Genomic DNA, 27,404 nt, shown 5'->3' with positions numbered 1-27,404 from the left:
ATCAAACCACGACCTCCATACAGGTCCCTTTCAAGGACATTGTGGGTTTGGTATCTGGTTCCTGGTTCACGCCAGATGAAAACCCGGCGAGAATCACTGTTCAGACTATACCTGGACTCGTGCGTGAACATAACCTGGGCCCACTGTTCCAATGACCATGTACTGTGTTCTTGACATCAGGCTTTACTTGCCCTCCTGTGACCAGGGGTCAGTGGGATGCACCTTGCAGGTCTCCGGGCGAATAAACGATGTCTGTTCAGTCTTCTGTAGACTGTGTGTCAGGAGACAACTGTTCCAGTGGCTGCGGTAAGGTACCTGCAGTACTCCGTGGCTGACTGCGGACACTGATGGTGAGATATCGGTCTTCTTGTGGTGTTGTACCTGTGGACGTCCCGTACTGTAACGCCTGGACACGTTTCCTGTCTGCTGGAACCGTTTCCATAATCTTGAGATCACACTTTGTGGCACACGGAGGGCCCGTGCTACGACCTGCTTTCTTTGACCAGCCTCCAGTTGCTATAGTATTCTATCCCTCATAACGTTATCAATATGTGTTCCTTGAGCCATTTTCAATACAGAGTCACCATTAGCACGTCTGAAAACGTCTGCACACTTACTCGCTGCACCGTACTCTGACGTGCACCAACACACCTCTGCGTATGTGGACTACTGCCAGCGCCACCGTGCAACGACTGCAGGCGAGATGCACCGCATGTTCATACGCTGAGGTGATTTAAACCCGCAAATAGCCCACCAGAGTATTGTTTCACCATGTATCGGCATTATCCTTAATTTATGAGCATGAGTGCCCCCAGTCGTGAGAGGGAGGTGAGATACTGCTCCTGAACGCATAGATTCCACATTCGCATGACATTCGTAGGATTCCATCCACTAAGAGCAGAAATACTGCAGACTATAACCCATGTGCCACAGCCGAACGCCGACACGTACTGGTAGACGCTTGTCCTTGGACGAGGCACAACATCATTTATTCACAAATGGTTCAAATGGCTCTGAGCACTATGGGACTTAACTTCTGAGGTCATCAGTCCCCTAGAACTTAAAACTACTTAAACCTAACTAACCTAAGGACATCACACACAACCACGCCCGAGGCAGGATTCGAACCTGCGACCGTAGCGGTCTCGCGGTTCCAGACTGTAGCGCTTAGAACCGGTCGGCCACTCCGGCTGGCATTTATTCACAAGCAAATAAGTTTCAAATGAGTGACTTAATGGGTTTTTCTTCTTTATATACAGAATGTAGATGCTGTTACTTTTACCTGTTTTGTGCGGTTGCTTTTAAATTCTAATCATTTGCATGTCCAAAAATGTACAGGTTGGACAAAGTGAAACTGGCCGGGATGCACCTTAAGACAGATAACCCATCTTAATAGAAACGTATCTGGCGTTAAATAATGTAAACTATTTTGCTTGTCTTAAGGCGCGTGAAAAGTTTTCCGGGCGTTTTATTGTGGACACCCCGTAGCACACTTCATGTGAATTTTACGTTTGTTGCATGCCTCGCCCTGATGCTGAATTTTTTTCTAAGCGGCGGTGTACTTCATTAATGTGAGACTGAAGAATATCTGCTACGAGTGAGTCACACCACAACACGGTACATTCACCGAGTACCACACCTGCGCAACGCCAGCGACTACTCACGTTGAGCGCCTTCAGCATCTGCACGTCCTCCTGGTATTTGTGGTACGAATCGCAGGCCACGTCACCGTTGTCGCCATTGGTGCCGTACTCTGGGTGTTCGTGTAGCATGTGGTCCCAGATGTTCTCGCCCTTGCCTGCATACACAGCGATGTCTCATTGCAAGAAGAGAAGCGGATTTTTTTATGGCATGAGAGAGAAGACACAGGACTACACGACACAGCAAGAAAGAACATGTAAGATAGCTGCCTGAGGCCATTGGAATTTATGAAGCTTTCTAAACAAGTCAGCTGCGTGAGAGGGACCGAGAAATGGCAGATACAGAAAGTGGGAAGCAAAAGCCTGAGATATAAATAGCGGATCTTACGCTTGATGGAAAACAATGCGAAATTATGCCAATCAAAAGCAGAAGTTAAGGCAGAGGGTCTCTTGTGTGCTTAAAATGGAAAGTGCGAGGAGTCACAAAAATCTGACGCGTGGGAGACAGCCTTTCACTGCGATTATGGCTTGTTTTAAACAACCGGAGTTATCATTACTTTGAATGTGGCTACGTCATTTATTTTTCGCCCTGCTACGACAGTGAGCCGAAACTGTGTTACTGTAGTGTTCTACAGACTCAGGTCGGAGCACATACAGTGTTCTTGGGGTGAGTGAGGAACAAGTGCACGTCAGAGCACTCCACTCTCCGTCTTCGCGCCTGAAACGACCGCTCTCAGCCCAGGTCCGTTGTTAGCAGTGGATTTCGTATCATCACGACCTTCACGTACATGGCTTCCCAGTTCTTCTCATCGCAGGATCTCTTGTGTTAGAGAGCCCACTGACTGCACCTCGTTACCAAGTTGCAGTCTCGGCCTGAGTACTCCAGCAGTAAAGATCGCGCATGGAAACGAATTGAAAGTAGCTCAGCGATGCGAGGAACAGCCAGAACCAACACATCGTTCGGATTCCATGTTGAACTGTAGCCGTCCTTTCTCCGGTTTGATTACGGGCGTAGGTTAGGGACACGCAGGACGCAAAAATGGCGCCCAATTGGTTCAAATGGCTCTGAGCACTATGGGACTTAACTACTGAGGTCATCACTCCCCTAGAACTTAGAACTACTTAAACCTAACTAACCTAAGGACATCACACACATCCATGCTCGAGGCAGGATTCGAACCTGCGACCGTAGCGGTCACGCGGTTCCAAACTGTAGCGCTTAGAACCGCACGGCCGGCGCCCAATTCAAAGACTTTTAGCAGCCCATCCACGCATACAAAATTATTATTATTATTATTATTATTATTATTATAGTGTCTCGGCTACCCTAGTACATTCCCCAGTCTCTTACGTGCCCCATGTTTATCATCGCAAAGTGAGGCACTGAAAATAAACAACATGTTTTTTTATCATTACGTTATACTTGCCTTGCTGGATGTGAGGCCCTAGGATTCATTTGTCATATGTTTGTCTCAGAGACAGAAGATGGTCTATTAAAATGAAGTGTGCTTGTCAGAAGTAAATGTGTAAACCCTTCTGAAAAGGTACTCATACTCACTGTAAACTCTTTTTATTGCCAATTATCTGTGCAGTTTAAGCACCAACATTGCTGTAAATTTTCACATTCACGTAGTGCAGCCATTTTCCTTCTTTTTCTTCCCACATAAAGTGCCACACTGCACTCACGAAAGCTTTTACATGATTTCAAAATTTATGTCACTTTTTAATCTGAACATTGCTAAATATATACTTTATAATTTAGAGCGAAAAGTCGCAAATACACCACAAAATGGTGCAGTCAGGGGTCTAAATATTCTGAATAAGAAGTTGTTTACTAAATGAACCTGCTTCAGTGAAATTTTTTGTTGCTGGATAATATTACATGTTCTTGAAAGTAGTTCCAATAAATTAGTATTTAAGCATTAGGCAACGCAATTCGAAAGCAAATATTTTCATGTCGAAATGTCTCTTTTACTATACCGCAGGATAAGTTTAAGAAGGTATGAGCACTGCTAGTGAACGAAGTCTGCTATCGGTTTTCATCAAATCTACATTAATTTCATCAGCTATAAATTCGTACTGAACCCAACATTTGGACGGGACTTCGGATAATATTAAAAGGAAGAGACGCATGGGTTCGTAGACACGGTTAAGTAAGATCAATTCAGCATGAGCGTTAGTTGTAGATAAACTGAGAATAGCAAGCGAGCACACGTATAGTGAAGTATTCTCAAATGAAGAGGAATTTCGAGAAATTTATTTAGAACACCTAATGATACAGAATATGGTAACGTAGATGTTAATTCACACTCACCATCCTCATTCCAAGCCCCTTCGATCTGGTAAGACGCAGTGGCGGTCCCTAGCAGGAAACCTTCCGGGAACTGGTTTACTGCCGTCTGTGCCGCAGCAGCAGCGAACAGTCCTGCCAACAGTGTTAACTGCAGCATATTGTAAGGTCAATAGTGTCGTGCAGCCTTTGGAGCTTGTGTGTGTGCTTTTATATATACATAGGCTCTGAAGTACCTCATTACAGTACTCAGCGACAAACAAACAAACAAACTCGTCTATCACTGATTATCACTGGGTAAATCAGATAATTGACTCTTCTACAATACCTGTTTTTCGATTATTGGTCAATGTTATCAATAAAGGAAGCACGGCAAACGTGACTAGCAACAGTACGCACTGTGCAAGAGAGAGGCTAAAACAATCGATAGCAGGAAGTCTGAGGAAGGCTTCGATCAGCAACTCTGTACTGAGGTTTGGTTTGTGGGGCGCCCAGCCGAGCGGTCATCAGCGCCCGTACAAAGTCCCAATTTTATCACACTTCCAATTGGTACACGGTCCAATCTATTCACTGTCACGAATGATGATGATTATGATGATGAAATAATGAGGTCAACAAAAACACCCCGTCACCGGGCAGAGAAAATCCCCACCCCGGTCGGGAATCGAACCCGGGCCCCGTGATCTAAAGGCAGCAACGCTAACCACGTTTTTTTTAAAAAAAAAAAAAAGATCTCGTTTTGTTCCCTTTTGTTCGTTGCATCTTCTCGGGGCGGACGTCGTAAGACATCCATTGAAGTTCGTTGTTGATCGATTAACTCAGTTTTTTTTGTTACAGAGGACAGTTAACCCTCTGACTGAACATGGTGAGCTACCGTGGCGGTAGACCACAAGCTGCGGACAACATCTCTGTACTGCTGGAGAAGTAGACTTTGGGTCGTCGTCCAATTAACTTGGTTTTGGTGTTCATTTCTTATCACCAATCACTTGAGGCTGATATCCTAGTGTCTGCCCTTATTCCTTTTACAGGACGGTAGTTCTGTTTCGGACTTTTCAGCCAGTTACTTCGAATAGGTCATCCGAGGACCACTTCCCAATTTCAGTTCTTCATTCTCTCCTTTTCTTCCAGTATGCTTTCATCTGTCCACTATGTTTCTTCCTTCTGTCATCTGACCATTTTGAACGACTCTTTATCTACCCAGTCTTAGAATCCTTCCATTTTCAATACTTCTTTCCCGAAAGGCTTCTCTGTTAGTCATAACCGGCCGCGGTGGCCGTGCGGTTCTAGCGCTGCAGTCGCAGGTTCGAATCCTGCCTCGGGCATCGATGTGTGTGATGTCCTTGGGTTAGTTAGGTTTAAGTAGTTCTAAGTTCTAGGGGACTGATGACCTAACATGTTAAGTCCCATAGTGCTCAGAGCCATTTGAACAATTTTTTTTTTTTTTGTTAGTTATAACGTCTGTTTTTATTTTGTTTCTTTCTAAAACCTTTTTCACTTCATTGACCCAGCATGTTGTTGACTTCTTACACCACAAATATTTGAAAATCTTATTAGTTAATCTACTGTCTTGCATTCGAAATAAATGTCCAAAAAATATGACTTCTTTTTCTCATTATGTTTGATATATTTTTGTATTTTGATATATTTCATCATTACTTCGTAATATCCAACCCTCTGCTGTGTTTCTATGTTTTGTAGTCCTAATATTTTCCTTGTAATTGGCATTTCCAATACTTCTAATTTATCTAAATTATAGTTAAATGCCATGCATTCGCTGCATATAGGCATTCTGACTTCACTACTATGTTGTAATGTCTTAGTTTTGCATTTTTGGATAGGCACTTTTTATTATAGAGGTCTTTGGTGAGACCAAATGCTCTCCCCACTTTATGCAACCGTTCGTCTATTTCTGATTTTTCCAAAGCATTTTCTTGGATTATCCCCCTGAAGATATGTGAATTATTTTTGCTTTCTCTATTTGGCCAATATCTGTTCGCAGGAATCTTGGAGCACCCCCACGTTTTTTACAAATTTTGTTTTTTTTTTTCTACAGAAATCCACAAGGCAGTTCTCCTCTTTATCTCTTCCAGGAGATTTATATGTGTTGCAGCAGATGCCACATTTTCAGAAAGTATAGCAAAATTATCTGCAAATGAGAGACAGTTATTTCGATCTTTTGCAAGGCAAGATGTTGAGTTCAATAAATTTTTTGTTCCAAATCCTCACTGTTCCCAAAGCAAAAAAAAAAAAAAAAAAAAAGAAAAGAAAAGAAAAAGATATATTACAAAAAATTTGAGTTGGTGGCAGGTATGGGGACAGCATCGTGGCCAGGCCTCTGAATTTTTGACCCCTGTCCTCCATGTCCCCACCTGCCTGGCACGCACTCGCACGTCATTGGAAGTGGCAATCTGTTATTTATTTTACTTTAGTTACTACTTCAGTTTTGTTCTACGGTTTAAGCCACATATGAGCTCACATGGGAATAGTGGAGCTGCTCAGTGACAGGAATGGGGGAGGTATTGTGGCCAGGCGTCTGATCTTCGACCCCTTATAAAATAAAATGCAAAAAATAAAACTGAAAAAATATGGTGCAGTAAAAAAAAAAGAAAAAAAATAGTGCAATTGTCAGCCTGTCAGCCTAATAAGAGGAAGTCCAGGTTCGAACTTCAGCCGGGCACAAATTTTCATCTGCGGCCGTTGCTGTATTTCAACGCCCTGTGACAATGTGGGGGTCTGTCCTTCGATATTTAAGATGCAATTTTTTTTGACAAATACAAAAAAATGGCTCAATCAGATAGAGCGTCTGCCATGCAAGCAGGAGATCCGGGGTTCGAGTCCCGGTCGGGGAATAAATTTTCAACTGTCCCCGTTGATATTTATCAACGCCTGTAAGCTGATAACGGTCTGGATTTCATTACAATTTAATTTACGTTTAAAGCGCCTAGAAATAATTTTTTGCTGAATTTCATTTCAGAAGGATTCCAAGGTTTCTCGTATCCAACCTTTTGACTGCAGTTGTTGGGACTCCCCAGAACCCTTGGTCCCAATGCATTTCGTGACGCAATGGTATGTTTCTCCCTCGAGTTACCACCTGGGGTAGTGTATTCATTCTGCGGGCTTTCCATACTGCAACAGAGATTGCATTACATACAACATAAAGAACTGGATTCCAAGATAAGATCGGATTGTCAGTCCAAAATTTGATTTTTTTGTTTGTGGTTCACTCCACTAAGTTCTTCCGTTCTCTTCAACGTCAGGAATTAAATCAGACTTCCTCTCCTGCCTTCGAGAGCGTTGACCAGGTTTCACCTGAAAACCTAGGCAGGGTCCCTCGCAGGGTACTGCCATTCGGAGGCAGATGGTCCGATGTTTTTTAACGAGGTTGTTACTCCTACCCCTCCTCCTTCTCCGTGACTTGCTACGTGGGGTCCCGTCTTTCGGATTGGTAATAGTGGAGTTATTATTATTAGGGATATTATCATACTTTTGTGCGTGTCAATTTTTTCAGTATGTGTGAATCAGTTAAAACTCAAAACTTTCATTTATAGTCGTAGTTCCTGATCCCACAGAGTAAATAGCAAAAAGGAATCCTTTCTTTCAGTGAGCGCAAACAGTAATGTGGACTTGCGGAGTGGAAATTATGTCCAGTATGTTCTCCATCGCTTTCTGGCTGACCGCAAAAAATAATTTTCAGGCGCTTGTAAAGAGCGCATAGACAATTTAGGTGTATTTTTATAACGTCATGATAAGTATCGACCATTTTGATTATTTACCCACAGCCCCAAATATGGTTTTAATTGGCCGGGAAACAGATCTATGAAAGTGATCGATACAAACTGGGAAACTCTGTTGTTACCAACAGGATAGCGAAATGAAATATGCCAAAACTAGCGCGAGAACAGTGTTAAGATTTCCTCGTGAATGTAGAAAGAAAATTTTGAATGTTAGCCACAGTAACCTTGAACGTGACGGAAGGAGGTAAGAAGACGACCGGCTATTAGAAATTATATCTAATGATAAGGATGATGTGAAAGCTACGATGGAACCACTCTCTGACGATGAATCCTCAGAATTAGAAATTGAAATTGACGAGAATGGTTCCGTTAAAGTAATAAACCTAAAATCTGACGGTGATTTGTCAAAAGTAGAATCGGAGATAAATTTCTGCGAAATTATAACCAATTTCTGATGATGATGAAGTTGAAGTCAAAAAAGAGAAAATGGAATTAACAGCGTTATCAGATGATGAAACTGAATTCAGTATTTCTGAAATTCAGCCAAGTCATGGAACGCTAGAAACTCCTTTAAAACGGGTTGAAATGTCAAGTGGCAAGCAAAAGAAAAAGGGAATCAATTACTGTTTTCTAAACTTGAATTACATCACAAAGAACTGAAATCTATTAATAAGACACTAAAGGATGAAATGAACTAAAAAATGAACAGCTTAAAATTATAAAACTCATAATAAACAACATTATGTGCAAGTCACAATAGGGCAACGGGTAACTAAATTGCATAGTGTTTCTAAAACCGAAATTGCTGAAGTTCTTAAAGACATCAGAAATACAGATTTATCAGAAAGAGTAGACAATGAACTAGAACTTGGCTCTAATCGGTTTCGGAAAGTAAGTAATAAAGTAAACGTTTCTCAGAAGGATACTAAGAAACTAAAATCTGTGTGAAATTTTCTGGCAGAGTGGAGACAGCAGGACTACAAGTACAAATACTAAATACTAGTATTACTAGTACAAAAAAAGGAAACTCTGGTAGCTCTTGGTAATACTACCGTACATCATGTTGCTGCAGTTGACGCAGCTTTAAGCGAATGTCGTCAATTTTTACGTTTTGATCCTGACAAATTTATCCGTTATAGTTCTTGAATGATTTTGAGGATGTTTCACCAAATGCTTGCTCAGAATGTCAAAAAATTTCTTTTATAAGAAGTCATTTGTCAAGAGACGCTTTGCGATGATCAGCTGACATAATGCTTAGGTGAAAAACTCTTTCTGAATTTAAAACGGCATTTCATAATGAGTACTGGTCGCGCAATAAAACATGATGATCTGAGAGAATTTTGGAGGGTTAAAAAGTTTCCAAGTCGTGAATGAGTCAAAGAATTCTCTAGGAAATGGATGTCACGGCTGTCACATTTAGTCGGCCGATGTGGTCGAGCGGTCCTAGGCGCTTCAGTCTGGACCCGCGCGACCTCTATGGTCTCAGGTTCGAATCCTGCGACGGGCATGAATGTTTGTGTTGTCCTTAGGTTAGTTAGGTTTAAGTAGTTCTAAGTTGTAGGGGACTGATGACCTCAGATGTTAGGTCCCATAGTGCTCAGAGCCATTTTGTCAAATCAAACAGAAATAAAGAAACCGGAAATGATGATCGTCTGGCTAAAAGAGTAAGCTGCCTTGGTATATTTAGAAAAGAATCATTTCTGCACATAGAGATAATGTGAAAAGATTCATTGAATATCTGAAAAGAGTGGAAAGAGCAGCTGCTGTTGAGGAAAAGGTGCAGAATAATAATAGGTCCTCTAACAATCATATAAATAACCGAAATAGTAACAGTGGGCACGTGAATATTGGAATGGAAGTTCAGAATACACGATATAATTATCGTGGTCAAGGCTGTGGTGGAGGAAGACGAGACAGACAGCCACCGAGCTTTCGCAGTAATTATTATGACGGCGGCAAAAACAGGCGGAGCACAGAATGCCACCCGATCTGATTCTGAATTGAATGAACACAACAGGCTGTCGGTCGGAATCTTAACTCCCGTCTGGCGCTCACCAGGCGGCAACAATAACACAGCCAGTAACAAAAATACAGACCCCAGTCAGTCAGCACACGCAAACCGATGTCAGGGATGATGAAATAAGAACAGATGGTACCAGTAATGTTCTAAACCACTCTCATTATCTATTTGACAGCATTTTCAGCACATTAGAAAAATGGGACGAGAAGGAAAAAGAAAATACTACACATAACAGGGAAGAACAAATTAACTGGTTCAAGCCAGATGAGGACGAAGATGAAGTAAAGGCTTACATTTTCGAGGCTAGTGGCAACTGAAGGATAAAGTTTCGGTAGAGGAAGTAGAGTCAGTTTTGCAAGGTTTTGAGGAGGAGGAGTTGTGAAGGGGTAGTAATAATAGTGAAGTCAGGGGATCTATTACCTATACTGACTTGTCACAAATTGTAAAAGCAGACGACGGTATATAGATATCAACGTTGCACAGAGAGGCAGCTGCTCAGATGTAGAGACTAGTTTAGTTGATGTGCAGCAAACAAAAGTAGAGGATATCATCAATTGCTTTGATTTAAAAATGATGCACAAGTTGTAGAGGGCGGCTGCGGAAGTAGAGGTTGATCAACTCGTGATCTAAACACAAATGTACTTGCAACTGAACAAAATTACTTTAGCTGGAGACAGATTGAAAAAGATTTATTAGAAGGCTTTCATAAGGAACCTGTTCAGGCTATAATAACTCACCCTATTACAAAAACTAACATCTCAGGAATAATAGTGCGTTTTCTTCTTGATAATGGCAGTGAAGCAAGTGCTTTGTCCGAAGCATTCTTTGATTCTATTCCTAATAAGAATGAGTTAACTGACATGAAAGTAAGTGGTTTAAAAACAATAGGTGCAAATGGAAATGTTTCTGGACCAGTATAGTACGAAGATTTCATACCGACTGGTGTAGGTGACATAAAAATAGATCATCGTTGTTTGATCGTGTTCAAGTTAAGTGTCGAAATGTTGATCGGTAAAGGCCTTTTAAGTAAATGTATAGGAAAGACTGACTTTCATCAGAGCTACTTAGCGTTCACTTCACCAGATTCTCGAGTGATTGGAAATTACGTGAGGAGTAATAATGAAGCATAGGAGCTGACTCTTAGAGTAATGAGGAATAAGGAACACTTGCAGGGAGGTAGTGAATCCGGGTAAAATGTGCAAGGTATAATGTGGAAGAGAACTATATCCTCGAAGAAACTGGAGCTAAGGTACAGTTAACAAATAAAATTTCTGATTAACATAGGGCAGAATTCAAGGAAGTCTTCACCATTCATCACAATGAATTCTCTAATACGCCTAATGAAGTTAAAGTGTATCAATGACGTAAAACTTGGGGAGGAATTTTTCAAGAAACCTTACCAGATATATATTGTGAGAGAGGAAGTTATTAAGAAAGAAATTCAACGTATGTTGGCATGAGGAGTCATTGAGCAAACAATTAGTGAATGTAATAATCCTGTTGTGTTTAAGCGTGAGGAAAGCGTAAGATAGGCGCTAGACGCACGCTGGCTGAATAAAATTGTAATAAGGGAGCAGCTGTGGTCTAGGGGCAGCGTCTTTTTATTAGTAATCAAAACGTCATCGGTCGCAGGCTCTAAACCCGCCACCGCTTAAATTATTGATTAATAATCAGCATAGGCTGCTGATAATTCCGGTATAGGAAGTCACCCTCATTCTGCCAACGGCATTGTCAAAGAGGGCGAAGGTTCAGGGCACTCTCTTATCCTTGGGGTGAGAAACTGGAAGAATCAGCAATGATCAACGGCAAGAGGATGCAGAAGGCAATAGAAACCACTGCATTAAAGACACATAACGTGTATTCACAGGGTATGTGGCCTGTAATTGAAAAAAGTGTCATCATGATCTCTCCATTGGCAGAAGATTTCGGAATTGTCCCCCATTTAGATCTCCATTAGGGGCATGCCAAGAAGGAGGTGACCATGAGAAAAAGATTGTATAATAAACGAAAGGATAACGTTCTACGGGTCGGAGCATGGAAAGTCAAAAGCTTGAATGTGGTAGGGAAGATAGGAAATCTGAAAAAGGAAATATAAAGGCCCAGTATAGATACAGAAGGGGTCAGTGATGCGAAATGAAAAGAAGACAAGGTCAGATGAGTATAGGGCAATGTCAACAACAGCACAAAATGGTATAGCCGGCCGGTGTGGCCGTGCGGTTCTAGGCGCTTCAGTCTGAAACCGCGTGACCGCTACGGTCGCAGGTTCGAATCCTGCCTCGGGCATGGATGTGCGTGATGTCCTTAGGTTAGTTAGGTTTAAGTAGTTCTAAGTTTTAGGGGACTGATGACCTCAGAAGTTAAGTCGCATAGTGCTCAGAACCATTTGAACCATAGAATTTGGGCTTTGGACAGGTAATGAGAGAGGAGAAAGACTAATTGAGTTCTGCAATAAATTTCAGCTAATAATAGCTAATACTCTTGTTCAAACATCACGAGAGGAGAATGTATACTTGGAAAAATAACCGGGTGATACGTGAAGCCGGCCGGTGTGGCCGAGCGGTTCTAGGCGCTTCAATCTGGAACCGCGTGACCGCTACGGTCGCAGGTTCGAGTCCTGCCTCGGGCATGGATGTGTGTGATGTCTTTAGGTTTGTTAGGTTTAAGTAGTTCTAAGTTCTAGGGGACTGATGACCTCAGATGTTCAGTCCCATAGTGCTCAGAGCCATTTGAACCATTTTTTTTTTTTTTATACGAGAAGATTTCAGTTAGATTACGTCATGGTCAGACAGAAATTGCGAAATAGGATTGTAATGTGTACCTAGGAGCAGATATAGACTCAGATCACTATGTAGTAGTGATGAAGAGTGCGCTGAAGTTCAAGAGATTTGTCAGGAAGAATCAATACGCAAAGAAGTGGGAAACAGAAGTTCAAAGGGATGATGAAACCAGCTTGAAGTTCTTCAAGGCTGTACATAAAGCAATAAGGAATAGCTCAGTAGGCATTACTGTTGAAGAGAAATTGACATTTATAGAAAGAGCAATTACAGAAGTTGGAAAGAACATAGATAAAACAAAGAAGGTAACTGTGAAGAAACCGTAGGTAAAAGAACAAGTACTTCAGTTGGTCAATGTAGGAACAAGTACAAAAAAGTTCAGGAATACAGAAATAGTTGCTAAGGGATGAAATAAATGGGAAGTGCATGGAAGCTAAGACGAAAAGGCCGCTTGGAAAATGTGAAGAAATCGAAAAAAAAAAAATGACTGTTGGAAAGACTGACTCAGCATACAGGAAAATCAAAAAACCTTTGATGGCATAAAAAGAAAGGGTGGTAACATAAGAGTGCAACGGGAATCATGATGCTCCTTGTGAACTAGTATTGAAGCAGTAACTCCATAACCTCTTTTCAAACATGGCTGATTTTCCAGTCCTATTTCAGAGCTCTGTAGATGAAAAGAAAGCGTAGGCTGGGGCAAACATTCGTAAAAGAGCCTTGGACAGAAAAGAAAGCATGACGCAAATCTACTCCCACTACATTTAACATTGGTGAACTAGTGTTAGTCAAAAAGAAAGAAATATACAGGGTGATTCAAAAAGAATACCACAACTTTAGGAATTTAAAACTCTGCAACGACAAAAAGGCAGAGCTAAGCACTATCTGTCGGCGAATTAAGGGAGCTATAAAGTTTCATTTGGTTGTACATTTGTTAGCTTGAGGCGCTGTTGACTAGGCGTCAGCGTCAGTTGATGCTAAGATGGCGACCGCTCAACAGAAAGCTTTTTGTGTTATCGAGTACGGCAGAAGTGAATCGACGACAGTTGTTCAGCGTGCATTTCGAACGAAGTATGGTGTTAAACCTCCTGATAGGTGGTGTATTAAAAGTTGGTATAAACAGTTTACAGAGAATGGGTGTTTGTGTAAAGGGAAAAGTTCTGGACGGCCGAGAACGAGTGATGAAAATGTAGCACGCATCCAGCAAGCATTTGTTCGCAGCCCAGGAAAATCGACTCGGAGAGCTAGCAGAGAGCTGCAAATTCCACAATCAACTGTATGGAGAATCCTACGAAAAAGGTTAGTCAACGTCAACTACCCGAGGCGATGGATCGGCCGCCAGGCAGCCCATGACAGAGCACTTCATCACTGGCCTCCAAGAAGCCCTGATCTTACCCCCTGCAATTTTTTCTTATGGGAGTATGTTAAGGATATGGTGTTTCGGCCACCTCTCCCAGCCACCATTGATGATTTGAAACGAGAAATAACAGCAGCTATCCAAACTGTTACGCCTGATATGCTACAGAGAGTGTGGAACGAGTTGGAGTATCGGGTTGATATTGCTCGTGTGTCTGGAGGGGGCCATATTGAACATCTTTGAACTTGTTTTTGAGTGAAAAAAAAACCTTTTTAAATACTCTTTGTAATGATGTATAACAGAAGGTTATATTATGTTTCTTTCATTAAATACACATTTTTAAAGTTGTGGTATTCTTTTTAAATCACCCTGTATATTGAAATTTCAGTGGAAATAAAGAAGTTTAAGCATGTTTATAAAGGACCAATCAAGACAATTGGTAAGCCTCACGCAAATACTTACCGATTGGAATACCCAAGAGAGTATTAGGTCTACAAAGCATTGCAGATCTGAAGCCATTCAAAATTGACAGTAATTACTACTTAGTTTCTGTAGGGAGTCCGCCACTCTCTGGCAGATACATAGTTTGGCGTACCATGCTGTCCCAGCTGAACGAAATTTTATTTGTCCTTCAAGTTTCATTCTCTTCTTCTGTTCTATCTATAGTAAGTAAGGTATATAGGCCTTCATGTTGTACAAATGTTATTGCTTTGTAATTTCTTTCTAGTAATTAAGAAGGATTCCTGAATGTGACTATACCCAAATGATGAATTATAAGAGAATACAGAATGCAATAGTAAATTCTAAATGTTAAAATAACAGTGGGTAACTTTTAGCACCAATGACAGAAAAATATTGGTAAGGTAAAAAAATAATAAATGAGACCCACAAAAAGGTTTAGTAACAGTAAAATACAAATTCCTAAAATCTGGAAGCATAAACTCTGCATAAATTAATAACTTTCAGTTTTTGATGTTACTGAGCAACACTCATACAGTATTTCTTTTTAAAGAAACAAATCACCATTTGACTGTTTTATTATTTATTTATGTACAAACAAGGTTTCGGCCTTTATGTCATTTTCAAGTATTTGCTAAAAGCAAAAACTGCACACAGTAAGACGACGTAAAATTTCAAAATATGTAACATGTCCTAAACAATGAATTAGTGTATAATTACGAAATATATACTTATATTTTACGTCTTTAATAAATATTGGAGGACTTAAGATGTTGTCATGTTCAAAGTTGACCATAAACTAAGTAAAACATTGGCTCGCCACGAAACGGTAGACGTAAAATCGCCGTCTGCTAACAGATCAGTTAATAATCGTGGGGGCTCATCATATTCAGTAAAAACAGGTTTACGTCGGTAAATGAAAAATGAAGAAATGTCCTTAAAACGTAATTATAGTGAAATCACAGTGGATGAGAAATAGAACAACTGAACATTCCGCCGACAAAGTGTCAATATATATGGCTATTAATATTAAATATCTTCAGATTATACGTAAAAATCTTTGGGATGGCTCTGCGCACCATCATCTTTGGAATATGAATATACTGGACTGTCAAAAACTGTAAGTGAACCTACAATAAGTTGGATGTGGAACTAAGTCTAAAAGGAGCAACACGAAATAAAATTCAAAGACAGTGAACAACATATAAGCGCCATTGATAATACAATACGAAAGTAAAGTTAACAACAGGAACTTGGGGGAGTGTGCGGTGTGGTGGAGGTGGTGGTGGGAGAGGGGGGGGGGGGGGGAGAGGATGCTGGCTGCAGAAAACGGCGAGACACAGGAATATGAAACAGCAAGTCAAGGCTGGAGCATCTGTGGTCGAGGTGTAGCGTCTTTGATTACTAATCAAAACGTCCTTAGTTCTGGATTCGAAACCTGCCAGCACTTAAATTTTGATCAATAATCACCATTGGCGGCTGAAGGCATCCGGCATAAGAAGACACTCTCATTCTGCCAACGGCCTAGTCAAAGAGAGTGGAGGAGCGGGCAGAGGTTCAGAGCCACAGGAAATGTGGCCTTTAATTTAAAAAGTGTCGTCATGATCTCTCCATTGGCAAAAGATACCAGAATAGTTCCATGTTCGGAGCTCTGGGAGGGGACTGCCAAAGAGGAGAAAAAGATTGAACAATCAACGAAAGGATAACGTTCTGCGAGCCAGGAGGTGGAATGTCAGAAGCTAGAATGTGGTAGGGAAGCTATAAAATCTGAAAGGGAAAATGTGAGGCTCAATCTAGATATGGAAAGGGCCAGTGAAATAAAATGGAAAGAAGACAAGGATTACTGCTCATATGAATATAGGGTAATATCAACAACAGCAGAAAATGGTACAAAGGAATAGGAATCATTACGAATAAGAAGGTACGACAAAGAGTGTATTACAGTGAACAGTTCAGTGATAGGGTTGCTCTTGTCAGAATCGACGGCAAACCGATATCGACAGTGGCAGCTCCGGTATACATGCCGACGCCGAAAGCTGAAGATGAAGAGCTAGAGAAAGTATATGAGGATACTGAAAGGATAATACGGTACATAAAGGGAGATGAAAATCTAATTGTCATGGAAGACTGGAATGCAGTTGTAGGGGAAGGAGTAGAAGAAAAAGTTACGGGAGAATGTGGGCTTGGGACAAGCAATGAGTGAGGAAATAGGCTAATTGAGTTCTGTAATAAGTTTCAGTTAGTAATAGCGAATACTCTGTTCAAGCATCAAAAGAGGAGGAGGTATACTTGGAAAAGTCCGGGTGATACGAGAAGATTACAGTTAGATTACATCAAGGTCAGACAGAGATTCCGATATCAGATACTGGATTGGAAGGCGTGCCCAGGAGCAGATATAGACTGAGATCACATTGTAGTAGTGATTAAGAGTAGGCTGAAGTTCAAGAGATTAGTCAGGTAGCATCAATACACAAAACAGTTGGATGGAGAAGTACCAACGGATGCCGAGACACGCTTGAAGTTCTGTAATGCTAAGGATACAGCAAACTCAGTAGTAAGTACAGTTGAAGATGAATGGACATCCCTAAAAAGGGCAATCACAGAAGTTGGAAAGAAAAACGCAGGTACAAAGAAGGTAACAGCGAAGATACCATGGGTAATACTTCAGTTGGTTGATGAAAGAAGGAAGTGCAAAAAGTGCAGGGAAATTAAGAAATACAGAAATACAAGTCGCTATGGAAGCTAAGACGAAATGGTTGCATAGAAAATGTGAAGAAATCGAAAAAGAAATGTCTGTCGGAAGCACTGACAAAGCATACAGGAATGTCGAAACAATGTTTTGTGACATAAAAAGTAAGGGTGGTAACATTAAGAGTACAACTGGAATTCCACTTTTAAATGCAGAGGAGAGAGCAGATAGGTGGAAACAGTACATTGGGGGGTAAGATCTGTCTCATGAGATTGAAGAAGAAAGAGGAGTCGATTTAGAAGATATAGGGGATCCAGTATTAGAATCAGAACTTTGGAAGACTTTGGAAGACTCAAGATCAAATAAGGCAAAAGGGATAGATGACATTCCACTAGAATTTCTAAAATTAGTGGGAGAAGTGGCAACAAAACGACAATTCACGGTGATGTGTAGAATGTATGAGTCTGGTGATATACCATCTGACTTTCGGAAAAATATCATCCACACAATTCCGAAGACTGCAAGAGCTGCCAAGAACGAACATTATCGCACTATCAGCTTAACAATCATGCATACAAGTTTCTGATAAGAATAATATACAGAAGAATGGAAAATAAAATGGAGGATGTGCTAGATGACGATCAGTTTGGGTTTCGAAAACATAAAGTCACGAGAGAGGCAATTCTGACGTTCCGGTTGAAGCACAACTGTAGCAAAATCAAGACACGTTCATAGGATTTGTAGACCTGGAAAAAACATTTAACAATGTAAAATGGTGCAAGATGTTCGCAATTCTGAGATAAATAGGGGTAATTTATGGGGAGAGACGTGTAATATACATAAAGTACAAGAGCCAAAAGGGAATAATAAGAGTGGACGACCAAGAACGAAGCGCTTGGATTAAAAATGGGATGTAGTCTTCCTCTTCCCCTCTCGCTTACTGTTCAATCTGAACATCGAAGAAGCAATGATCGAAGTGATAGAAAGGTTCAGCAATGGAATTCAAATTGAAGGTGAAGTAAGGTCAACGACACGATTCGCTAATGGCATTGCTACACTGAGTGCAAGTGAAGAAGAATTATATGATATACTGAATCGAATGAACAATCTAATGAATACAGAATACGAACCGAGAGTAAATCGAAGACAAACGAAAGTAATAAGAAGTAGCAGAAATGAGAACAGCGAGAAACTTAAAATCAGGATTGATGGTAACAAAGTAGATGAAGTTAATAAATTCTACTACCTAGGCAGCAAAATAACCAATGACGGACGGAGCAAGAAGGACACCAAAAGTAGAATAGCAGTGGAAGAAATGGCAGACCTGACCAAGAGAAGTGCGCTAGTATCAGACATAGGCCTTAATTTGAGAAAGACATTTCTGAGAAAGTTCGTCTGGATCACAGCATTTTATGGTAGTGAAACATGGACTGTGCGGAAAACTGGAACAGAAAAGAATCGATGCATTTGAGATGTGCAACAGGCGAATATTGAAACTTAGGTGGAGTGATAAGGTACGGAATGAGGAGGTTCTGTGCAGAATCAGAGGGAATCGAATACGTGGCAAACACTGAAAAGGATAAAAGACAGGAATCTAGGACATGTGTTAAGACATCAGGGAATGTCTTCCATGGTACTAGAGGGAACTGCAAAAGACATTAGCTGTTGTGGTTTTCATTAGGTGCTTTTTCCTACTAAGGGGCAACTACTCTACGTTATACAAGAGTAATGCATTTTTACATATCTATGTGCATGTTATGATTACTACTTTCGTTCTTAGTTCTATTATATTTCATAAATATAGCACTGTGACTGCAGTCTCACGCTTTCTATCCACCTTGGAACCCCTATCGACCACACTCCCCCCACCATCTCCCAAATCGTTCCCCTCATATCTTCTGGTCTCTTTCCCATGCTCTCATCCCCATTCTCCACCCTTCCAGCATTACTGTATCAACCTACCCCAGTGGATTACTATCTTTTCCCACACAGCCCTCCCCCCCAATTCCTCAATACTATTTTGTCGTTATATATCACAGTCTCTTGTCACCCCTCCCCACCCCTCATTGAGTCTTCATCTATTCGCCTAGGGGTAGGTCCGTTGAAGTTCCTTGGCCCCCCGCACCCCTTCCCCCAACAAACCAACACCTTAAATTTGTCTCATCTCTCACCCTCGTTTTGATTTTTCCCACTTCAACATTTAATGAAATTTGGATTCATATGCCCGTCATTTTATTCAGCACCTCCTCCACATCCCATACATACACCCACCTCTAACGCTACTTTTCCCATTTCTCCATCTCACTACTGTCATTTGACGTTGCTCTATTTGATTTCAAAACCATCTCTTAATTACAATGTTAACCACCTTAATTTTCTTAATTTTGTAAGTCTTGGCGTAACAATGCATATTCCTGTATCTCTGCCATGACTCTTTAGCTATTAGCATTGATTTACCCCTCCCTCTCTGCCTCCCCCTCCCCCTCGTTCTCAACTCCTGTTGTTAACTTTCGTATTTTGTATTATCAATGGCGCTTACTATATTTTTACATGTGATCCAATGCCTTTGATTTGTATTTCGTTTTGATTTTTTTAGACCTTACTTCCTCATCCAATTTTATGCAGGTTCGCTTACAATTGTTGACGATCTGATGTATATGTGTTTATTACAAAGATGAGGTGCACAGGGCAACCACAAAGATAATTATGTACAGTTGAAGATATTTAACATTAACAGTCATATGATACTTTGTCATTTTAATATTCAGTTGTTCAATTACTCATAGTCTTTGATTTCACTATCATTACGTTTCAAGAACATGTGCTGATCTTTTATTTACCAACGGAAAGCTGTTTTTATTAAATATGACGTGTCCCATGTTTATTTACTGATTTGTTACAAAACGGTGATTTTACATCTGGCGTTTCATGGAGAGCCAATATTTATCTTAATTTATGGCCAACTTTGAACACGACAACATGTCCTGCAATATATGTTAAAGACATACAATGTAAGTACATATTTGGTAATTATACATCAATTTACCTTCAATGTATATTTTACCTCCTTTGAAATTTTAAGTGGTCCTACTGTATGAAAATGTTGCTTTTAGCAAATACTTGAAAATGACATAAATGTCGAAACCTGGGTTGAACCGAAATAAACAAAAAAACAGTCAAATGGCGGTGTGTTCCTGTATGACTGTTGCTCAGCAACATCAAAAACTGTTTCCTTACTAGCCTAGCCAGGCATTTGAGTATGTGTTTAAAAATCAACTGTTAAAGGTAAAATTGCACAGGACCATAGAATGTTAGATCAAATTTTTCATCTTGTCGTTCTAATAATAACAGGCACCGCCAGTTGATATATGATGCGAGGAGAAAACAATTGCATTGTATTCGCTTCAGGTATCATAACGTCTTTTATGATATTTTCATCGTATTGACGTGACACAAGTTGTTCAGCCTCTGAAATTATTGCATAATATGCTACGATTAAGTCTACCTCTGTAGGTCAGTGGTCGTCCTGTCTGATTACCATATGGATGACCCAGGTCCGATTCCTGGTGCCAGAGCTCCTTGAGAGGACTGGAATCTTGTGCCATTTAAGCAGATACTTAGAAGCAGCTGCTTCTCGGTTTCGGAGAGCGGCGTGCCGACATCGTGCATCCCCCCCCCCCCTCCCCCAACAACGTAACAATACGAAAATTCATTGTTTATTTGCTAATGAGGAATTTCAATATAAATTTTGCTGCCTCATTAAGTGTTCAGTCTTGTATTCCACAATACAGGCTTAACTAATTTACAATTTTGAGTATTAACTTCACTCACTGAAAGTAACAAAATTTCACTGGCGAAACTAAAAACTAAAGATACAGTACGAATTGAGAGTGCGCCATTTCATTTATTCTGTAGTGACTTCTGCTATCTTTGTAAGTACGTTATTGTTTTCATATTAAGAGTAAATTCAGTTGCTCCTTTGCTTGAAGTAAGTTAAGTTCAATCATTCCATAATAAGAAGTAAATTGCCTGCAATTTTCCATGTTATGCGTTACAGTAGCTTACGCTGAGTTTACTGAAAGCCATTTTTCACGTTACAGAGTTTCAGTTACAGCCGCTCATTTAAGTAACCAGCAGCTTTATGTAAAGTTTAGAACTTCAGATTCAGTAATTGCATACTCAGTGACGTCTGATTCATTTATTTTCTCGTGAACTGTTGCGTTGTGACAACCTTCTGTTACCACGCCAGTGATTATTTGCTTAATTTTCTTTGCCATTACTTTCATTGTATTCTGTGTATTCACTGCCCTAGTGGGTAGGTGACCATTTAATTATCCTTTTTCTGCTAATCAGTATTTTTTGTATTATCAGTAATTTTTGTATTAAAATATTACGTGTTGCTCTTTTCCTCCATGTGTGGTTCGTGAGCGATTGCATTATATGACACCCATTTTAAAATTACTATCAGTATTTAGACTAGCTTTAGAATAGATTCTTCCTACTAACAACTATTGTTTTCCTTCGTTATCAATTGTCTTACTCATTGTATAATTTCATTAGGCATAGGCGGTCACAGTCAATTACATCGCAGTCCCGTAGCCTGATTAGGAAGAGGGTGTTACAAACGAAAAGAGCGGGCAGCACCACACCTCCAGGCAGACGGAGTTCAGCGCCCACTGCCAACACTGCCTTAATTAGCCGTCCATCGCTGGTCCGTCCCAGTTCGGTCGCAGACATCGACAGCTTCAGTACTTCTGCTAGTGGTAATAATGGGTAAAGTAATTGCATGTAGGTGGCATGGAAAGCACATCAAGCCACCTCATAAGCAGAAGTTATGTTTCTTACCTTTTAGAAATATCGTGTTCTACCTTCCGCATGAACCATGGTCGTTGCAGTTGGAGGGGAGATTTGCATGACTCAGCGAAACAGATAGCCGTACCATAGGTGCAACCACAACGGAGGGGTATCTGTTGAGAGGCCAGACAAATGTTTGGTTCCTGAAGGGGGGCAGCAGCCTTTTCAGTAGTTGCAGGGCAACAGTCTGAGTGATTGACTGATCTGGCCTTGTAACAATAACCAAAACGGCCTTGCTGTGCTGGTACTGCGAACGGCTGAAAGCAAGGGGAAACTACAGCCGTAATTTTTCCCGAGGGCATGCAGCTTTACTGTATGGTTAAATAATGATGGCGTCCTCTTGGGTATAATATTCCGGAGGTAAAACAGTCCCCCCATTCGGATTTCTGGGCGGGGACTACTCAGGAGGATGTCGTTATCAGGAGAAAGAAAACTGACGTTCTATGTATCGGATCGTTGAATGTCAGATCACTTAATCGCGCAGGTAGGTTACAAAATTTAAAAAGGGAAATGGACAGGTTATCGTTAGCTATAGCGGGAATTAGTGAAGCTCGGCGGCAGGAGGAACAAGATTTCTAGTCAGGTGAATACAGGGTTACAAATACAAAATCAAATAGGGGTAATGCAGGAGTACGTTTAATAATGAATAAAAAATAGGAGTGCAGGTAAGCTATTACGAACAGCATATTGAACGCATTATTGTAGCCAAGATAGATATGAATCCCAGGCCTACCACAGTAGTACAGGTTTATATCCCAACTAGCTCCGCAGATGACGAAGAGACTGATGCAGTGTGTGATGAGAAAAAAGAAATTATTCGGATAGTGAAGAGAGGCGAAAATTTAATAGTCATGGGTGACTGGAATTCGATAGTAGGAAAAGGAAGAGAAGAAAAAGTAGTAGATGAATATGGAATGGGGGTAAGGAATGATTGGAAGCCGCCTGGTAGAATTTTTGCACAGAGCATAACTTAATCATAGCTAACACTTAGTTCAAGAATCATGAAAGAAGGTTGTATACATGGAAGAGGCCTGGAGACACTGGAAGGATTCAGATAGGTTATATAATGGTAAGACAGAGATTTACGAACCAGTCTTTTAATTGTAAGACATTTCCAGGGGCAGATGTGGACTCCGACCACAATCTATTGGTTATGAACTGTAGATTAAAACTGAAGAAACTGCAAAAAGGTGGGAATTTAAGGAGATGGCACTGAAAGAACCAGAGGTTGTAGAGAGTTTCAAACAGAGAATTAGGGAACGGTTGACAAGAAGTAGGGAAAGAAATACAGTAGAGGAAGAATGGGTAGCTTTGAAAGATGAAATAGTGAAGGCAACAGAGGATCAAGTAGGTAAAAGACGAGGGCTAGTAATTCTTGGGTAACAGAAGAAATATGGAATTTAATTGAAGAAAGGATAAAATATAAAAATGCAGTAAATGAAGCAGGCAAAAAAAATACAAACGTCTCAAAAATGAGATCTACGGGGAGTGCGAAGTGGCTAAGCAGGATGGATAGAGGAGAAATGTATGGGCATACATCACTGTGGGTAAGATAGATACTGCCTACAGGAAAATTAAAGAGACCTTTGGATAAAGAAGAACCACTTGTATGAATATCAAGAGCTCACATGGAAACCCAGTTCTAAGCAAAGAAGGGAAAACAGAAAGGTGGAAAGAGTATATAGAGGGTCTATACAAGGGTGAAATACTCGAGGACAATATTATGGATATGGAAGAGGACGTAGATGAAGATGGAGTGGGAGACATGATACTACGTGAAGTGTTTGACAGAGCACTGAAAGACGTAAGTCGAAAGAACGCCCTGAGAGTAGACAAAATTCAATTAGAACTAGTGATAGACTTGGGAGAGCCAGCCCTCAGCCCTGACAAAACTCTACCATCTGGTGAGCAAGATGTATGAGACAGGAGAAACACCCTCAGACTTCAAGAAGAATATAATAATTCCAATCCCAAAGAGAACAGGTGTTGACAGATGTTAAAATTACCGAACTATCAGTTTAATAAGTCACGGCTGCAAAATACTAAAACGAATTCTTTACAGACAAATGGAAAAACTGGTAGAAGCCAACCTCGGGATAGATCAGTTTGGATTCCGTAGAAATGCTGGAACATGTGAGGCAATACTGACCCTACGAGTTATCTTAGAAGATAGATTCAGAAAAGGCAAACGTACGTTTCTAGCATTTGTAGAATTACAGAAAGCCTTTGACACTGTTGTCTGGAATAATCTCTTTTAAATTTTGAAGGTGGCATGGGTCGAACACAGGGAGCGAAAGGCTATTTACAAATTGTACAGAAAGCAGATGGCAGTTATAAGGGACATGAAAGGGAAGCAGATGTTGGGAAGGGAGTGAGACAGGGTTGTAGCCTGTCCCCGATGTTATTCAATCTGTATATTGAGCAAGCACTATTGGAAACAACAGAAAAATTCGGCGTAGGAATTAAAATCCACGGAGAAAAAATAATAACTTTGAGGTTTGCTGATGACATTGTAATTCTGTCAGAGACAGCGTAGGACCTGGAAGAGCAGTTGAACGGAATGGACAGTGTCTTGAAAGAAGGATATTAGATGAACATCAACAAAAGCAAAACGAGGATAATGGAATGTAGTCAAATTAACCTCCCGTCGGGTGCGGCTGTTCAGATTGATTCACCTCGAAGTTTAGTGTAAATTATTTGTCAACGAGTGGCAGCACTGACGCCTACTCGCAAGTAGCTAGCCTTTTCCGGACGCTTGCCATTGTTGTGTGCTTCAGTGTCGATACGACTGCTCTGTTGTCGATATATGTGCTGATTGATCTGTTTGATACACTGCGCCCGTTCCTGTTGCATTTCAACAATTCATTTCTTTGGTTATCAACATAACTTAGTAAGTAGTACAATGTTAATATACAATGTGTAATGCACTTATTTTCTTTTTGGACCATTTAATCGTCAGTTAAGAATGTTTGAGTATCAGGAATCAAATTGATACACTGCGCCTGACTGCGTTATTTTATAGGAATTTTATCATTTTAGGTGTGAGACACTTGGTCATGGCAGGCTACAGTAAGACGCACAACCTCCTTGACCCAAATCATGTTGCAGAAATACAAAAAATGTTGTTCGAAGAGGATAATGATGAAGTTCAAGAGGATTTTGAAGTTGAAGTAGACACAGATTATGATGACGCAGTTGAAGTTCGGCAGGAAGATTCAGAAACGGAGGAAAACGACAGTGAAAACGACGAGGAAGTACTTGAAGAAGGCCAGCATTATTATACTGGAAGGGACAAAGAGACAAAATGGAATAAAGTTCCACCATCGCATAGAGTACGTTTCAGGGCCCACAATATTATTCGAAAGTTACCTGGCCCTATAGGTGCGGCGAAAGCATTGAGAACGCCTTTGGAATGTTGGGATTGCCTCATAGATGATGACAATTTGTCGATTATAGTTCTCTATACCAATCAGTATATTGAGAGCATCAAAGCTTCTTTTCAGCGAGAGAGAGACGTAAAACCTATAGATATTATTGAATTAAAAGCTTTCATTGGTCTTCTGTTTTTGGCTGGCGTTAACAAAAGTAACAGGCAAAGCTTAGGAGATCTGTGGGGAAGTGATGGGGATGGAATTGAAAAATTTCGTCTCGTTATGAACGTTTAAAATTCATCACGCGGTGCCTTAGATTTGACAATCGTGTGACTCGCGATGAAAGGAGAAAATTATACAAGATAACAGCGATTCGGGAAATATTGTCTCTGTTTGTACAGAGTTACCAGAAATCCTACACCCTCGGAGAAAACGTTACAGTAGATGACAAACTTGAAGGATTCCGTGGAAGGTGCAGTTTTCGCCAATACATACCTAGCAAACCAAATAAATATGGAACTAAAATAAGATAGATGCTCTTGTGGATTCTCGAGTATTTTATCTCTATAATCTGGAAATATACGCTGGGCTGCAGCCAGAAGGATTGTACCACGTTAGCAATGAACCTTCAGATGTTGTTCTGCGACTATGTGAACCAATTTATCAGTCAGGTCGAAATGTGACAGCAGACAATTGGTTTACTAGTCTTGGTTTGTAGTCTTTTGTTGGGACGATGAAGAAAAACAAGCATGAGATTCCTCTTAGGTTTGCTACAAGTAAAGGCAGGGCTGTCCATAGTTCACTTTATGGCTTCAAGAAAGGCTGTACTCTAGTTTCCTACGTTCCTAAAATGGGGAAGTGTGTTATCTTGGCATCAAGTTTGCATGAAGATAATTCAGTAGATGCTGACACTGGAGATAAACAGAAGCCATCCATTGTAACATTTTACAATAGCACCAAAGGTGGAGTCGACACTACAGATAAGTTGACCGCTTCATACAATGTAGCAAGAAATGTGTGCCGTTGGCCTATGGTCATATTTTGTGCAATGATCAATATGAGTGGAATCAATTCACAAGTAATTTACTATGGCAACAACGAGAATTTTATCTGAAGAAAAAGATTCCTGAAGCAACTCTCACATGCGTTAGTTCCACCTCACTTGGTTCGTAGATGCTTGGACACCTCAGGAATTCACAGAGATCTTCAACTGCGGCTACAACAATACAGGCCAACGTGTGAAGAAGAAGCAGAAGACACAAGCAGAAACGAAGAACAAGGGACTGGGATCAAGAGGAAAAGGTGTAATACCTGCACAGAAAAATATTGTTGCAAAATGTGACAGAAGCCTATCTGTTTGATACACATTGAACCATTTTGCTCTGAATGCGGAAAAATTCCGCATTTGTTACCACAGTCAAAAAGTGACGATGAAACAAATGAATGAGATGTAATATCATTGTTGTTATTAGTGAAATATAATGAAGAAGCAAATGAAAAAGCGAACGTTTTTATCTTTTGCTACTAAAGCCCAACATTGACGATAAGAAATCTTAATGATGAATATTTCTGCTGCAGTTGTGCTCGTATGTCATCTTTGTCTTTCTTTAAATATATTTGGCACTTATAATATGTTTTGTGGACAGAATAAATCACGTGAATAAACGGTGTGATCAGTTTGATACACCGAGCCCGATCTCGCTGCGACAAACACCGCGCCCGACAGAAGGTTAAATCGGGTGACGGTGAGGGAAATAGATTAGGAAATGAGACACTTAAAATAGTAGACAAGTTTTGCTATTTGGGGAGCAAAATTACTGATGTTTGTCGAAGTAGAGAGGATGTAAAATGTAGACTGGCAATGGCAAGGAAAGGGTTTCTAAAGAAGAGTAATTTGTTAACATGGAGAACACATTTACGTGTCAGGAAGTCGTTTCTGAAAGTATTTGTGTGGAATGTGCGTTAATGGAAGTGAAACATGGACGATAAATAGTTTAGACAAGAAGAGAATACAAGCTTTCGAAATGTGGTGCTACAGAAGATTGCTGAATATTAGATGGGCAGATCACAAAACTAATGAGGAGAAATTGAATAGAATTACGGAGAAGAGAAATTTGTGGCACACCTTGACTAGAAGAAGCGATCGGTTGGTAGGACATGTTCTGAGGCATCAAGGGTTCACCAATTTAGTACTGGAGGGTAGCGTGCAGGGTAAAAAT

General features: G+C 40.5%; 1 protein-coding gene across 1 annotated transcript in view; it reads right to left on the bottom strand.

Moving 5' to 3' along the window:
• The window catches only part of LOC124805442 (myrosinase 1-like), a 48,999-nt gene extending 44,909 nt beyond the window's left edge, over positions 1–4,090 (bottom strand). The window contains exons 1-2 of the mRNA XM_047266004.1: positions 3,955–4,090; positions 1,665–1,798 (exon numbers count right to left, since the gene is read on the bottom strand). Of these exons, the coding sequence (XP_047121960.1) occupies positions 1,665–1,798; positions 3,955–4,090 (270 nt within the window). The remainder of the gene's footprint in view (positions 1–1,664; positions 1,799–3,954) is intronic.
• Between the last annotated feature and the right edge of the window lie 23,314 nt (positions 4,091–27,404).

This window comes from Schistocerca piceifrons, chromosome 7 (genome assembly GCF_021461385.2).
Source record: "Schistocerca piceifrons isolate TAMUIC-IGC-003096 chromosome 7, iqSchPice1.1, whole genome shotgun sequence".
Classification (NCBI taxonomy): Eukaryota; Metazoa; Arthropoda; class Insecta; order Orthoptera; family Acrididae; genus Schistocerca; species Schistocerca piceifrons.
This window is presented reverse-complemented; position numbering and strand designations above follow the sequence as displayed.